The sequence below is a fragment of the Debaryomyces fabryi genome, assembly GCF_001447935.2.
Source record: "Debaryomyces fabryi strain CBS 789 chromosome Unknown contig00005, whole genome shotgun sequence".
Lineage (NCBI taxonomy): Eukaryota > Fungi > Ascomycota > Pichiomycetes > Serinales > Debaryomycetaceae > Debaryomyces > Debaryomyces fabryi.
In genome coordinates this window covers 127872-140902 of record NW_015385431.1, presented here as the reverse complement: position 1 = coordinate 140902, position 13031 = coordinate 127872, and the positions used below count along the sequence as shown (strand labels likewise).

At 35.9% G+C, this 13031-nt stretch overlaps 5 protein-coding genes across 5 annotated transcripts; 3 read left to right on the top strand and 2 right to left on the bottom strand.

Moving 5' to 3' along the window:
* Positions 1–1114: 1114 nt before the first annotated feature.
* AC631_00464 (uncharacterized protein) lies at positions 1115–4062 on the top strand (the record flags this gene model as incomplete). Its single annotated transcript, XM_015609294.1, has 2 exons — positions 1115–1139; positions 1262–4062. 2 exons carry the CDS (start codon positions 1115–1117, stop codon positions 4060–4062), a joined length of 2826 nt encoding a protein of 941 aa, XP_015469931.1.
* Positions 4063–4348: 286 nt separating this feature from the next.
* On the top strand, positions 4349–4987 carry AC631_00463 (uncharacterized protein; the record flags this gene model as incomplete). Its single annotated transcript, XM_015609293.1, has 1 exon — positions 4349–4987. The coding sequence occupies one exon, from the start codon at positions 4349–4351 to the stop codon at positions 4985–4987; it is 639 nt and encodes a 212-aa protein (XP_015469930.1).
* Positions 4988–5059: 72 nt separating this feature from the next.
* AVT4 (Avt4p) lies at positions 5060–7036 on the bottom strand (the record flags this gene model as incomplete). The annotated part of the gene is made up of 1 exon (XM_015609292.1): positions 5060–7036. The coding sequence occupies one exon, from the start codon at positions 7034–7036 to the stop codon at positions 5060–5062; it is 1977 nt and encodes a 658-aa protein (XP_015469929.1).
* Positions 7037–7203: 167 nt separating this feature from the next.
* AC631_00461 (uncharacterized protein) lies at positions 7204–10722 on the bottom strand (the record flags this gene model as incomplete). Its single annotated transcript, XM_015609291.1, has 1 exon — positions 7204–10722. One exon carries the CDS (start codon positions 10720–10722, stop codon positions 7204–7206), a length of 3519 nt encoding a protein of 1172 aa, XP_015469928.1.
* A 1093-nt stretch (positions 10723–11815) lies between these two features.
* On the top strand, positions 11816–12952 carry MRF1 (Mrf1p; the record flags this gene model as incomplete). Its single annotated transcript, XM_015609290.1, has 1 exon — positions 11816–12952. The coding sequence occupies one exon, from the start codon at positions 11816–11818 to the stop codon at positions 12950–12952; it is 1137 nt and encodes a 378-aa protein (XP_015469927.1).
* Between the last annotated feature and the right edge of the window lie 79 nt (positions 12953–13031).

The following is a 13031-nucleotide window of genomic DNA, read 5'->3' as shown; positions in this document are numbered from 1 at the left end:
GCAAAAAACACTAACCACAGAACATACTACAAAGTCGAATGCACAAAACCATGTAATAATAAATACAATTGATCTTGAATCCAAATGTTTAAGGGATTATGACCGAACGAGTCAAAGTTTAACTCATCACCCGGAGATACACCCTCAGATTGATCTATAAACACATCAAACCAATGATCGTACCACAAACACTAAGGAATGCAGTACGACCATTGTCCAACGGCAATCAAGTTAATTGTAATGAGAAACAAAAAACGACGCCATTGGGATGCCTTACTAATAATAAAAGAATGTAATTATGTCCCAGCAGAAGATTTTTTTTTCAAATAGAGAAGAAGAGAGGTCGTGCATGAATCTAGTCTCCTCCCTGTCAAAATCTACAAACGCGACTAATCCCCATATGCTACCTGATACTCGGGTAGCCAGGTTCCAAACCCGCACGTATCGTACATATTTGCAGGGATAACAAAACAATATGATTCTGTAGGAATAAGTAACGTGTATATATGTAATATTTGCAATGGACAGATTATCTTCGCCCTTTTAATTAAGTCGATATCTATTATTAGTTTCGTGCACCATCTATAATGTTAATGCTGCTGAACGAGCACCGTTTTAGGTAAAAATTCAAACTACAGAAGGAGAAGTGCTATAGCAAATAAACACTCGAAGTATTTGGGAGTGGCGAAATGTAACTTTCTTTCCATACCCTAATAAATTAAACAAGCCCTACATAAAAATTATTCGTAGTCAAGGCTTTATATGGCGTTTCAATAATTCTGTTACACTGCCACTATTTGAGAAATTTATTGTTGAGTAGTGACAGGCACCGAAACGGTTTGGATCACTTTTTAAACCTCGAGCAACTATTCGTTTTACTATCTTAGTTAAAGTGTAGCATTTACATATATACATATATCGTGGTTTGTTTAAACGACCGGTATAGTGTTTTATAGGCGTTAAAAGAAAGGAACTATTAATTTCCGTATTTGGGAGTTCGAATTTGTTTGCTCGTTCTTATTATTATCGACGATCACACTTCAAAAAAATTCCGGTTTTTTCTTCTTAGGAAATAGTACATACGTTGATCTGACACAGCTCTACAGTCTTTTTAATGTCGAGTATCGAAATATTAACAGGTATGTTAGTTCAGAATGAATAGACAGTGTTTTGGATAAAGAAAACGGGTATTCAGCAAAATTCTTGCGCCTGTGATTCGAGAAGTACTTGCTGTAGAGCATCAATACTAACTGATTTCTAGTTGGAAGTAATCCAAATGTTGCATTTTATGCCTGGCGGTTACACGAAACACATTCTTGTAATGTTTCGGTGGTAAATTCCAGAATTAAGGGAAATTGTATCAACTGGAGATCGCCTGCGTTGGGGACTTCTACATTCAAGCCATATGAGATATACGAGAACTTGTCACAAATCAGTCCCGGGTCAAGCAAATATGATATTGTTTTTATCAGTTGTACGTCTTTGCAAGATTTTCAGACTGCCTGCGCAGATTTAGTGCCATTTTTACACCTGAAGTCAGCCATAGTTGTGGAAAGCACCGGATATGTTAATTTAGAGCCTTTTGTTCAACTCAGCTTTCCTTCAATGAAGGATATCACGATTTGTTCGATTATGAACGAATCAGACGTCAGACAGATCGATGGAGATAACTTTACCCATATTTTGAGAAACAACGATAACAGAATATATTTGGGAACTTCGTTAACGAATTCTAATATTTCATCTACCTCAAATGCAAGTTTTCAGAAGGTATATAAATTATTGCAATTAGTTCAGCAAGATTCATCAAATAATATTTCATTATTGAAATCTGTTGTCCCTAAGGAGTTTATGACCTACCAATGGAAACTAGCATTACCAAGAATTGTTTTCAATCCTTTATCTGTTATTTTTGAAGCCGAAGTTCCAGCTAATTTATCCAATCAGATTTTGTGCAAGCCACTTATTACTGGTATGATCAATGAAATATTTAAAATCATTAAAAAGATGGATTGTAAATTAGTCAAAGGATCTGAGAATGAAGCTAATTTGTTCAAAAATTGGTGTAGTAGCTTCCCAGAGACTTCAAAGAATCAAAACTATTTAAACTCGCCTGCATTGTTCTATGATTTTTACAAGCAACACGATTTAAATATTGATTTACTATTGTTGCAGCCAATCTTATTAGCAGATGATCATGGCATTAGAACCCCATATTTGGAAAATATTTATTCTACTATGTGTCAATATATTAAAATCAATGATGCTGACACCAATTCAATCTTTTTCACCAGAAAGACTATTTCGAATATCAGTAAGGCAAAAGTGAATCAAGTTAATGCTGACCATGAAACTAAATTAAACCAATTAAATATTATTACTAATGATTTGGCAAGGATGGAATCCAATAAAAATCAATTAGATTCTTATTTAAAAGAAAAGGATATTTTAAAAGGGCAAGTCATGGAAGACATCAATAAGCAAGAATTAAATTTAAGGAAATTACATATTAGTGTTGACCACCAACAACAGAAGTTAAGCCAAATTGAACAAAGGCTTGAACAATTACAATTACAAGAGCAAGAAATGACTAATAATCAAGCTAAACAGATGCAACCCTCTGGACAGCCAAATAAAGAAGAATCAACTTTACCTCAAAGTGGTAGCAACAGGACTTTCAGAGAATCTGTTGTTCCAAATGATAATTTGGAAGATTTAACAGATATTGCGTTGTATGGTGCTTCCTTAGCAAGCCCAGTTCCGAATCAAGATGCTTCACAAAATAGTCATGCAATCAATGGACACGCCGATATGAATGGTCACGGTGTTTCAAATAGAGGTTTAATGAATGGTGGTGGTGAACCTCTTCATAGCAATGGAAATTCTCACCCAAATGGCAACATTCAATTGGTGAATGGTGATCTTCCTCAACATCTACACGAAAAGGAACTTGAATTGCAGAAAAGAGAACAGGCACTCATCAACAGGGAATTATCCGTACCTAATGAAAACCAAATTAATGGATATTACGATAATGAACAACATCGACAACCCCACCATCCTCAGCAACATTCACAACAACCGCAACCACAACAATACCAGCAACCTCCTCCTGCTTTGCATCTTGACACCCAACAAAAAAGTGCAAATATGCCACCTAATCAACAAATGTATTTTAACCAAAGACAGTATAATAATAACCACGGATACATGCCATCTCCTATGGATCAACAACTCCCACACGGTTTACCATCAAATGGATTGCCCCCAAATGCATTACCACCTAACTTACGAGTCAATTCTATGAATTCAAATATGAATAGGTATAATATGCCTCCGCCTCAAATGATGAATGGGAACCCACATCAAGCAAGTGGTTATGGAGGAAAACCACAGAGATTAAGTTCATTCCCAGCATCTGCTCATAATTATCAGGATTTACATCAACAACAGTATGCTCAAAATCCATCTCAACATTACAATAACATGTATCAGAATGGTGCACCTGTTGATCACATGGAGTCAAGGTTCAAGGCACAACCACGAAAGCAAAATCGTCGTTCTGCTTTTCCTCAAATGAATGGTGATTTATCAGGCTTAGATATGGGTGGCAGAGGCGGTATGCCTATGCCAGGTGGACCTACTAACCCTGCTGCCACAAAAGCTAATAAGCATAGATCAACCATGGCGTTGAACTCTAATGGTAACAGAACAAGTCCTCCTCAGCACAAAAAATCTGTTAGTAGCTATACTATCCCACAGAGCCAAGGTCAAAGCCAAGGTCAAAGCCAACCTCAGGGCCAACCCCAAAATACCTCTGAGGCTCAACAATACAATTATGTCCAACCTCAGCAACAGTATTTGCAACTTCCAAATGGTTCAAATGCATCTAGCAATTCCTCAAATTCGGTTAATACAAATGATACACCTCAAACTAATGATGAAGGTGTCCAAATACAGGTTCCTATTGTAGAGCCCAATGCAAAGCCATTGGGAGGTATTTCTAATCCGAATAAAGAGGCAGAGACCAAGAAAAAAAGAGGTATTTTCAGAAAGCACTAAAATAGTCGTTGGGTTTGGGTTCTTTGTTTATTTATTATGTTGATCTAATTCTATTTAAAAATTAAAGCTTTTCAAAGTTTAAGCTATTCAAATAATATATACATATATATATAGCAAGTATTTATATTATATCATTATCTTCTAATAAGTTTCGTAGCTTAGAATATATCTGTCATTTTTCCTCGTGACAGTTTTTCTTATTTTCTTCATGAACGAAGCTCGCTTTAAATGTGCCTATTACCACCAATCCCATCAATTGATTTCATTATCATTAAACATAATAACCATGGCTCCAAAGAGATTGTTTTATGAAGATGACGAGGTCATAATAACTAAACCAGGATTTAATGAGGAAATTTCCGAAGATTTGAAACAACAAGAATCATCCCATGGAAATATTTCATTCGTTAAAGGTATGGGAATTAGAACAGCACCAGTTCTTGAAGAGTATGTTAATAAAGCTAGATTAATTCTACATGAGAAATTAAGTTACTATGGAGCCGAATTGGGAACTCAACAATCTGCTCTTTGTAACGAATACAAGACAATTAAAAATGAAGTCCAATCGTCAATTAAAGAACCTGTTTTACCGAATTTAATTTATATTTTAACATCATCATTGACGGGTTCAATTTTAGTTAATAGAAGATCATTACCTCTTAGATTCTTTACTCCAGTTATATTTGGTGGAGTTGCATTTAATTATTTCATGCCAAGATCGTACAATGTTGTCCAGGAAAAAATTACAAACTATGAGAAGGACAATTTACCAGATGTTTACAAAAATCAGGTTACTTTAGCTGAAAAGTATCAGGATTTGAGAAAGTATTTATTGCAAGGATTAGACAATAAAACAACTCAGATTGAAAACTCAGTTCATAATGCAAGATTGTATTTGATTGACCTCTTTTCGGACAAGAAGTAGATAATTTATATATATTAGTTGAATATATACAGTAATGAATTGATATTTGTAGTTTTATTAATAAAAACAAATTTAGCCTACCACAATTTGATATGTAGTATATATCATTGCAATACCACCAATTATGACTAAAACATAATCTAAGCACCCCAACCAAAATCTTTTCCTATTTTCAGTCTTATTAAAAGTATCGCTATATTTGCAACAACTCTTCAAGTGTAAAATAGGGGGATACATATAAACAAGAGGGATACATGCAAAACATCCCACAAAAGAAACAAATCTATCCAAGTTTTGTCCACCAACCAATGCAACTACAGCCGTAAGTAAGACAAAACCAAATCTAAAAAAATTCTTTAGCCACTTAACCTTTAATGAATATTTGCCAGTTTTTGTGAACAATTTCAGTTCAATTAATCTTATTGCTGGGAACAATTGTAACGGCGTGGAAAGTAAAATGGCAAATGCATATAATAACTGAATCATAATAACGAATGGAGAACCCTGGGGTAAATTAAGTATGATCACGGTCTTCACATCCTTGCCGAATGTGAGATAACCCAAACAACCAATCCCTACAAATATTGCTGAAATAGTTGCAATCACTTGAAATAAAACCTTAGGAAAGTTATTCGGGTAGATCATGGATTCTTGAATTGGAATAATCAAGCCTATACCTTCAAATGCAAAAATAGAGACACCGATGAATAAGGAAAAGTCTTCTTTATTGAAAATGTATTCTATATTCTGCCCAAAAACCCCATGGTTCACTACTAATAGCTCATAAAAACTATAGTATAATATAGTCACCAATCCGACAAGAATGAATACGTTAGCCAACAATGCCAGTAATGACAATTTTGTTATATCTCTAATCAAAGAAAGGGGCAAAAAAATGATCAATTGAATGAAAATAAAGTACATGATATGAATATCGCTGGTATCAATGCTTGTTACACTCCCAACGAATGCTTTTAAGTTCTCTGAGGTGAAAACAATATATGCTGCAACAAATCCAATTTGAGAGATAACAATTGAAGTTAAAATCAATTGCTGTAGCCATTTTCCGTACAATTTAAGTCCAATATCACCAAAACTTGATACTTTAGTAGCTAATTTAGCATGAATCAAAATCAAATAACACCAAAAAGATAGTAAACCAAAGAAGGCTAAAACAAGTGATGAAAACATTAATCCTCCATTCGAAAATGCTTTTGGCAAGAATAAAACCCCTGTGCCAACAAATGCCTTCAATAATAAAAAGTAGGCTTTTTTATCTGTAGCAGTTCCCTTTGGATTAATCTTTACAGACTCTTGGTTTGGTAACAACAATGATTCTTCATCAACAATATCATAATGACTGGGTACATTTGCCTTATAATGGCATGCAATTAAATCGTTTTGGTCCTCTAAATCTTCTCCCGCAAAGTGTCCATAAATACTTAAGAACTCAACAAAATTTCTTGTTAAAAAATTTGGATTCTTGGTCCTGAAGGTATTATTCATAATAAATTGTCTTCTAAATCCGCCAGGAACGTTAAGTGAACTGGCAGTTGATCCTCTTCTTGTATTTTCCAATTCAGATGATGATAAACTACGGGAACGTTTTGGAGCCTTAGGTCTATGTTCCTGGTCCGCAATTTTATATAAATCTCTAGTAATATCTCCTCCCTCTGCTTGCAAAGCATTGACTTTTTCTTCTTGCAAATGCCTATGCACTTGTTTTATAATCTTAGGATCATCGATTCCTGTTGAAAAATCTGTTTCCATTCCTCTATCACCACTCTCTTCTCCAACATGAAAGATTTCACTGCCATTATATTTACTGGATGACTTAGAAGACGATGATTCTATACACTCATTGTCATTTCTCATTAGATGTTCTTTCAAAAACGGAGAATTACCAGGCAAAGAGTGAGAGTTAATTCCGTTTCTAATTGAGGGCGAAGTAATTGGTGATTCTGAAATTGGTGATCTAGCTAGCTTTGCTATCGAGAGTCGTCTAGATGAAGAACTCTTCGGTTGCTGAATTCCCCTAGGTTCCGACATTAACCTTTCTACCAATTTGGTATGTGAATGTGAATGATATGTGGGAGAAAATCCTTGAGATGATTTTGTTGTTGATAAGAAATTTTCGTTATCTACGATTTCTACGAGATTCGTCGGCTTCAAAATTTCCGAATGTTTAAATTAAGAATATATAAACAATACATAAATTATGCATAACCTAGCTTAGAAGAAGCTTCTTGATGTCCTAGCTCGTGTGCTTTGAAATACCAAAGCTGGGGATTTCTATCACCTAACCCAATTTCATTTAAATTAGCCATAGCGAAATAAGCTTCTGGGGAGTTGAACTCCTTGATTGCCCTGTCACACCACATAACAGCCTTTTCCGGATCAGGTGAAGGTATGTATTTACTTAGACCATTACTCCCTTTCAAATTCCATCTACTTAAACCTAGCATTGCATCCGGATGTCTCTTAAACAGTAATGGTGAACTAACTGCTTTCATGTACCACTGGATAGATTTGCTTGGATTTTGCTGGCGGTTTAGTTCCCCATTTTCATAAACACTTCCCAATTTAATTTGAGCCAAAAGACAATCAAGCTTGGCTGACTTGTTATAGTATGTCAAACCTTTTGCGTAATTAACCGGAGCACGTTCAAGTGATTTAGAAATAAATTCATCCTCAGCATGTAAATCGCCAGGATAAATACCTTCATATATTTTTCCGAGTTGGTAAAATGCTAAACCAATTATCTCCTCCAACTCATCTCTATCCTCACCAGTTAATTCAACATCCTTTGAGTTAAGGTCAATATTTGAGAGTTCAACAAGATAATTGAAGAATTTAGTAGACCTTATCAGAGGAACATTTAAGTATAAAAGTGCCATTTTATAAATAGCACGATTATATCCTAACTTAGCCGCTTCTTTATATTTACTTAATGCTTGATCAAATTGGTCTGGAAACTCGTATTCAAATATTTCCCCTAATTTGTATAGACTCTGAAAGTTATTTGGGTTTAGTTCCAATGACTTTTCAAAGTACGAAATCGATTCTTGAATATCTTTCTCAATGCCAAAGTCTTGGTTGTATGATGCTGCATAATCATGTTTCAATAGACAACCATAAATGTAACAAACCTGCGAATGAATATTTTCGTTCTTTTTGCGGACATCGTATTCTTTTACCAACTTAAGTAAATGATTTATAGATGATTTAAGGAATAAAGCCTTGCTATGTTTGCTCAATTCTTGCAGGATCGGTTCACCCTTGATATTTACAAATGCATATAAGCGATAATTAGTTGCATTAATTAACATTTTGACCCACTTCAATCGATATTCTAATGACTTATTCCCTGATGCAATAACCTTACGTAACTCAACAAACTCTTCAACCTTTTTCTTAATTTTACTGTCAGTTGTCTGTATTTGAACTAGTTTATTTGAAGTATTCATACTGATAACTGGCATAGACATTCTATTATTGTGCACTGGAAGTGCTCCATATGGTGGCATAACATTTCCTGTGGAAAACATCATGGATTGTCTCTTCGATTCAGCAGTTGCGATGCTTTGTCTTCTAGAATGATCCATTGGTGGTGCAATTCCTTGATACTCAGTATTATAGGCCATCATTGGTTGATTAAATGGTATCCCATTCTGATTGAATGGCATACTCTCCATAGATGGCATTTGAGAATGTCTCAAGTAGGGCATCGTTGTTGGTTGCAGTTGACATGCGTCCGCTGTATTATTCGCATGAAATAAATCAGCTTGGCTTGTTATTGACAAATCTGGGTTGACAGACGAGCTTTTTCTTCCATGCTTCTCTCTTCTTCTCTCCTTCTTTTGTTTATTATTTTCTCTTAGATCTGAATCCCTCACGCTTTGTGTATTTGAAGAAGTTGGCTCCTTAACCTTGAAATTATTAGATTCGCGTTGTATTGAACCAACAGAATCATTTGATTCAATGGATTCATGACGAGACAATTCATGCTTACTTTCATTGACTCTGAATTGGTTATTCTTGCTTTTGTTAACATCAGCGGATTCTTTATAATCCTCTTCTTCTTCTTCTTCTTCTTCTTCTGCTTGGCTATCACCTTCGAAAAGAAATTTGCTATAATCTGAAATATGTCTTTCATCATTTTGGTTATCAAGGGCCATGTTCAGTAGCCCAAAAGCTATTGATGTAGTACTATCTTGATATTGTTTTTGTACACTAGCACCTTCATCATGACTTTCGTTAATTTCATCCTTTTTGTCTTCGTTGTCATCGTCATACTTATGATACTCCTTTGGCTTAAAATTTAAATCTAACGATGATACCCTCGCTTTCGATTTTTCAGGAATCTTTGAATGTGATTCCAATATAGACAGTGGAACAGATGGATACCTATTGGACTTTATTGTTGACCTTCTTGAGTTCGAAACTAACTCATTGTTTGAATCATCTATTGAGTTCTGTCCGCTTCGTTTTTTATAATGAGTTAAATAGTCATTTTTAGAATCGTTAGAGTTAGTTTCCTGCGAATTATGGGAATGCTGTCTTGAATGATTAGAATCGTTTGAATAAGGCGATAATTTTCCTTCAGGAGTTGATGAAGTACGAAGATCAGACGAATTCATACTTGAATATTGCAGAGGATTTATTTGATATGGGTGATTATACCCGTACATAGAACTTCTATTAGGCATCATTTGCTGCTGTTGTTGCTGTTGTTGCTGATGAGCAGCTAATGAGGCATAGTATTGCATCCACTGCTCATAATAGGGGTGCTGTTGCGGAACATTGGCATACTGATTTGTGTAAGAAGCGTTTGTATTACTGTTATTAACTGATTCGTCCGATGTATCCGTGTATTCCTCTGAGTCAGTGTCTGAATCTTCTTCTGTGTACTCATCTGAATCTTCCTCGGATTCTTCTACAGCAGAGCGTTGTTCATGGTAATACAGTGGTTTTGAGGGAGTATTCTGCATGTTCTGAGGGGTTTGAATCACATTATCATGCTTAGGTGAGCGATCTGTAGTCGTAGGTACACTGTTCATCGCCCTCTGAGCTTGAAAGTAATGCTCTTCAGTTCTATATGGTTGTCTGCTTTCAGAATAAACTTGCTCATTTCGCAAAGGCGAGTGCATCTCCATCTGTTGATGTTGACCTTGACCTTGATGGTGAACAATAGGAAGCTCGTGCGATGAAGCCTGGTTCACTTGTTGAGAATTTGCCTGGTTATTTGAATACTGTTCATTCTTTGGTTTAAAATATGCAGTGTTAGCCTGGTCCGGTTGTGGTAGTTTTGAGTATGCATCTTGGCTAAGATTTCGGATGTGAGCTGTATAAGGATGACGTTGGGTTTTAGGTAACTGCCTAGGCTCTTTTTCTGGTGGTGGAGGTGGTTTCCGTTCAGTCGACAGCCTACCATTTCCCCTTGGAGTAGAACCCTTATTGCTAGCAGTACTTGTTGGAAAATTATACTTTTCTCCTCCGATATTTGGAGTCAATGCAATAGGCAAATTCTTGACTCTCCGAGGTGCCCCATTATTTGCTTTGTTCATTGGAATGCCAGTAGTCTCGTTAGATGAATTAGAAGAGTGTGAACCTGTCAGCAGAAATTCACTCTCAGTTAACGAACACGACGAGTTCTCACTAAGGTTCGTGTGATGGGTCTTCGGTTTGTTGAAGTACGTATTTTTCTCCAGACTTAGTTTCGACAATATGCCCATTCTATCAAGCAAATTTTGGCTTCTTGTCACTACTCACGTATATCTTATCACCGTAAGTTGGATATCCGAGCTAATTTAAACACTGCTTTGAAGTATAGCCCCTACAATCAATGTTCAAAATAGCTATTGTTAGAATTTTGTGTTCCAGCAAGAAATCGAATAATTTTCTTTCACTCTTTTTTGGCCCTTTTAGTATTACTTGAAAATATTTGGCACTGAGTTTTACTCTTGTTCTTAATGAAAACGCTCACGTTCTATTTTTACCTTATAACGTTAACTATGGAACGTAACCACGGTTAGCATCTTGAATATTGCAAAAATCAACCTATTTCCTAATTGTTACATTTCATAAACAAACTCCAATCGAGATTGGTTACACAAAGATAAAAATAGGCGGTGCTTAATAGAGACATTTTGCACTCTTTTTTCCGAGACATTGCGAGCCTGAAAACGCGACATTTTGCAATATTTCCGCCTCTCCCCCAACTTTTACAACATCGCTAGTACTAGGTTGTGAAGAGTTTTTGAGACCCATTAAGCGCCGAATGTGCTGGATACCTATAATGAAAACATATACATATTTTTTCTGATTTCACTCTTTTCATTATTATGTTTCTCTATCTGTATATTGCTTGTCAAATAGCAACCTCGGAGTTTCTTAACAAATAACAGTGGATAGAAATTATTAAACTGTGTGAGTTTCCCGACCGCAGTAGTACTATAAGTGGTTTGATAGCTTTGGTAGACCCTTAATGAATTCAATCGAAAACTGCGAACGACCCACAAAATATTCACCTACATCAATGGTTATATATTCTGTACTCGAAGTCGTAATCAGAATCTGAAGGAATTTGAACTGGGTTCATTATTCAGTCGACAGTAATTATATGATAGCTTTATGAGCTCTAAATGTGTGTTACATATCATTTGCACCATCTAGAAATCTTCCACAGTTCAGAGTGGAACTTGCATCCGGGCATTACAAATCAATGTCACGTGAGATACAGAAGAGTTGGTATATAACTAGGAAGGAAGCAACTAGTTAGTAAGAATTCAAGCCATATATCATACAGACAGATATAAGAGGTTAAATATGGTCCAGATCAACGCAAGTGCAATCACATATACGAAAGGAGGAGACATTTCCAAGATATTACTGGGTACAGCCTTCTCAATTGACACACAGGCTTTAGGACCTAGACAAGTGGTGATTCAGGCATTGGCTACTCCAATTAACCCCTCTGATTTAAATCAGCTCTCGGGTACTTATGCCTCAAAGCCCAATTACACTTCGGAGTTGGGAACGTCAGTTCCCGTTGCAATTGGTGGTAATGAAGGATTATATAAGGTAATTGAGGTTGGTAAGGATGTTGATACCTACAAGACTGGAGATTGGGTTATTCCAAAATTGCCTAGTTTTGGTACATGGAGGACACATGCACTTGTCACTTTAGACAATACAGAGAATCCAGACCCCTTCATTAAGGTGTCGTCTGATGATGACAAATCTATTGATTTGGCGCAAGCTGCAACCATTTCCATTAATCCAAGTACCGCATATCAGTTAATTGACCAATTCATAAAAGACTGGGATCCAAATGGTAATGACTGGATTATTCAGAATGGGGGAAACTCGCAAGTTGGTAAGTTTGTAGTGCAAATTGCGAAGACCCGAAACATTAAGACTATCTCGGTTATCAGAGATGGAAAGCCAGATCAGGATGAAATTGTAAAGGAGTTGCTTGATTTGGGCGGTACAAAGGTTATCACAGATAAGGAAGCAGAATCGGAAGAGTATATTTCAAATATTGTTCCAGGTTGGGTAAGTGGAGGCAAGGTCATTTTGGCGTTAAATTGTGTTTGCGGTAAGAGTGGTGCTACATTAGTCTCACACTTAACTGGTAATCATTTAACGGATTATCGATCTCCTCATCTTGTGACCTACGGTGGAATGCTGGGTCAGCCATTGATGTATTCTAGTAGTGAATCGCTTTTCAAAAATGTAACTTCTAAAGCTTATTGGTTAACAGCTAATACCAAACGTAATCCTCAATCAAAGGTTGAAACAGTGAAGAAAGTTCTTGATTTATATAAATCAGGCGATTTAAAACCTGTACCCTTTAACGGTAAGGAATATAATATTAAGTCTTCCAGTGACGAATATGTCAAGTTGTTCTTAGAAGGAATTGCTGAGTCTAAGAATGGAAAGCAGGTTATTATATACAATTAGTAAAATAACTATATTAAACACTATGCTAAATATTTAGTTTCTCTAAAGTAAGTCTGTAAAAATATATGCTTCGTAATGC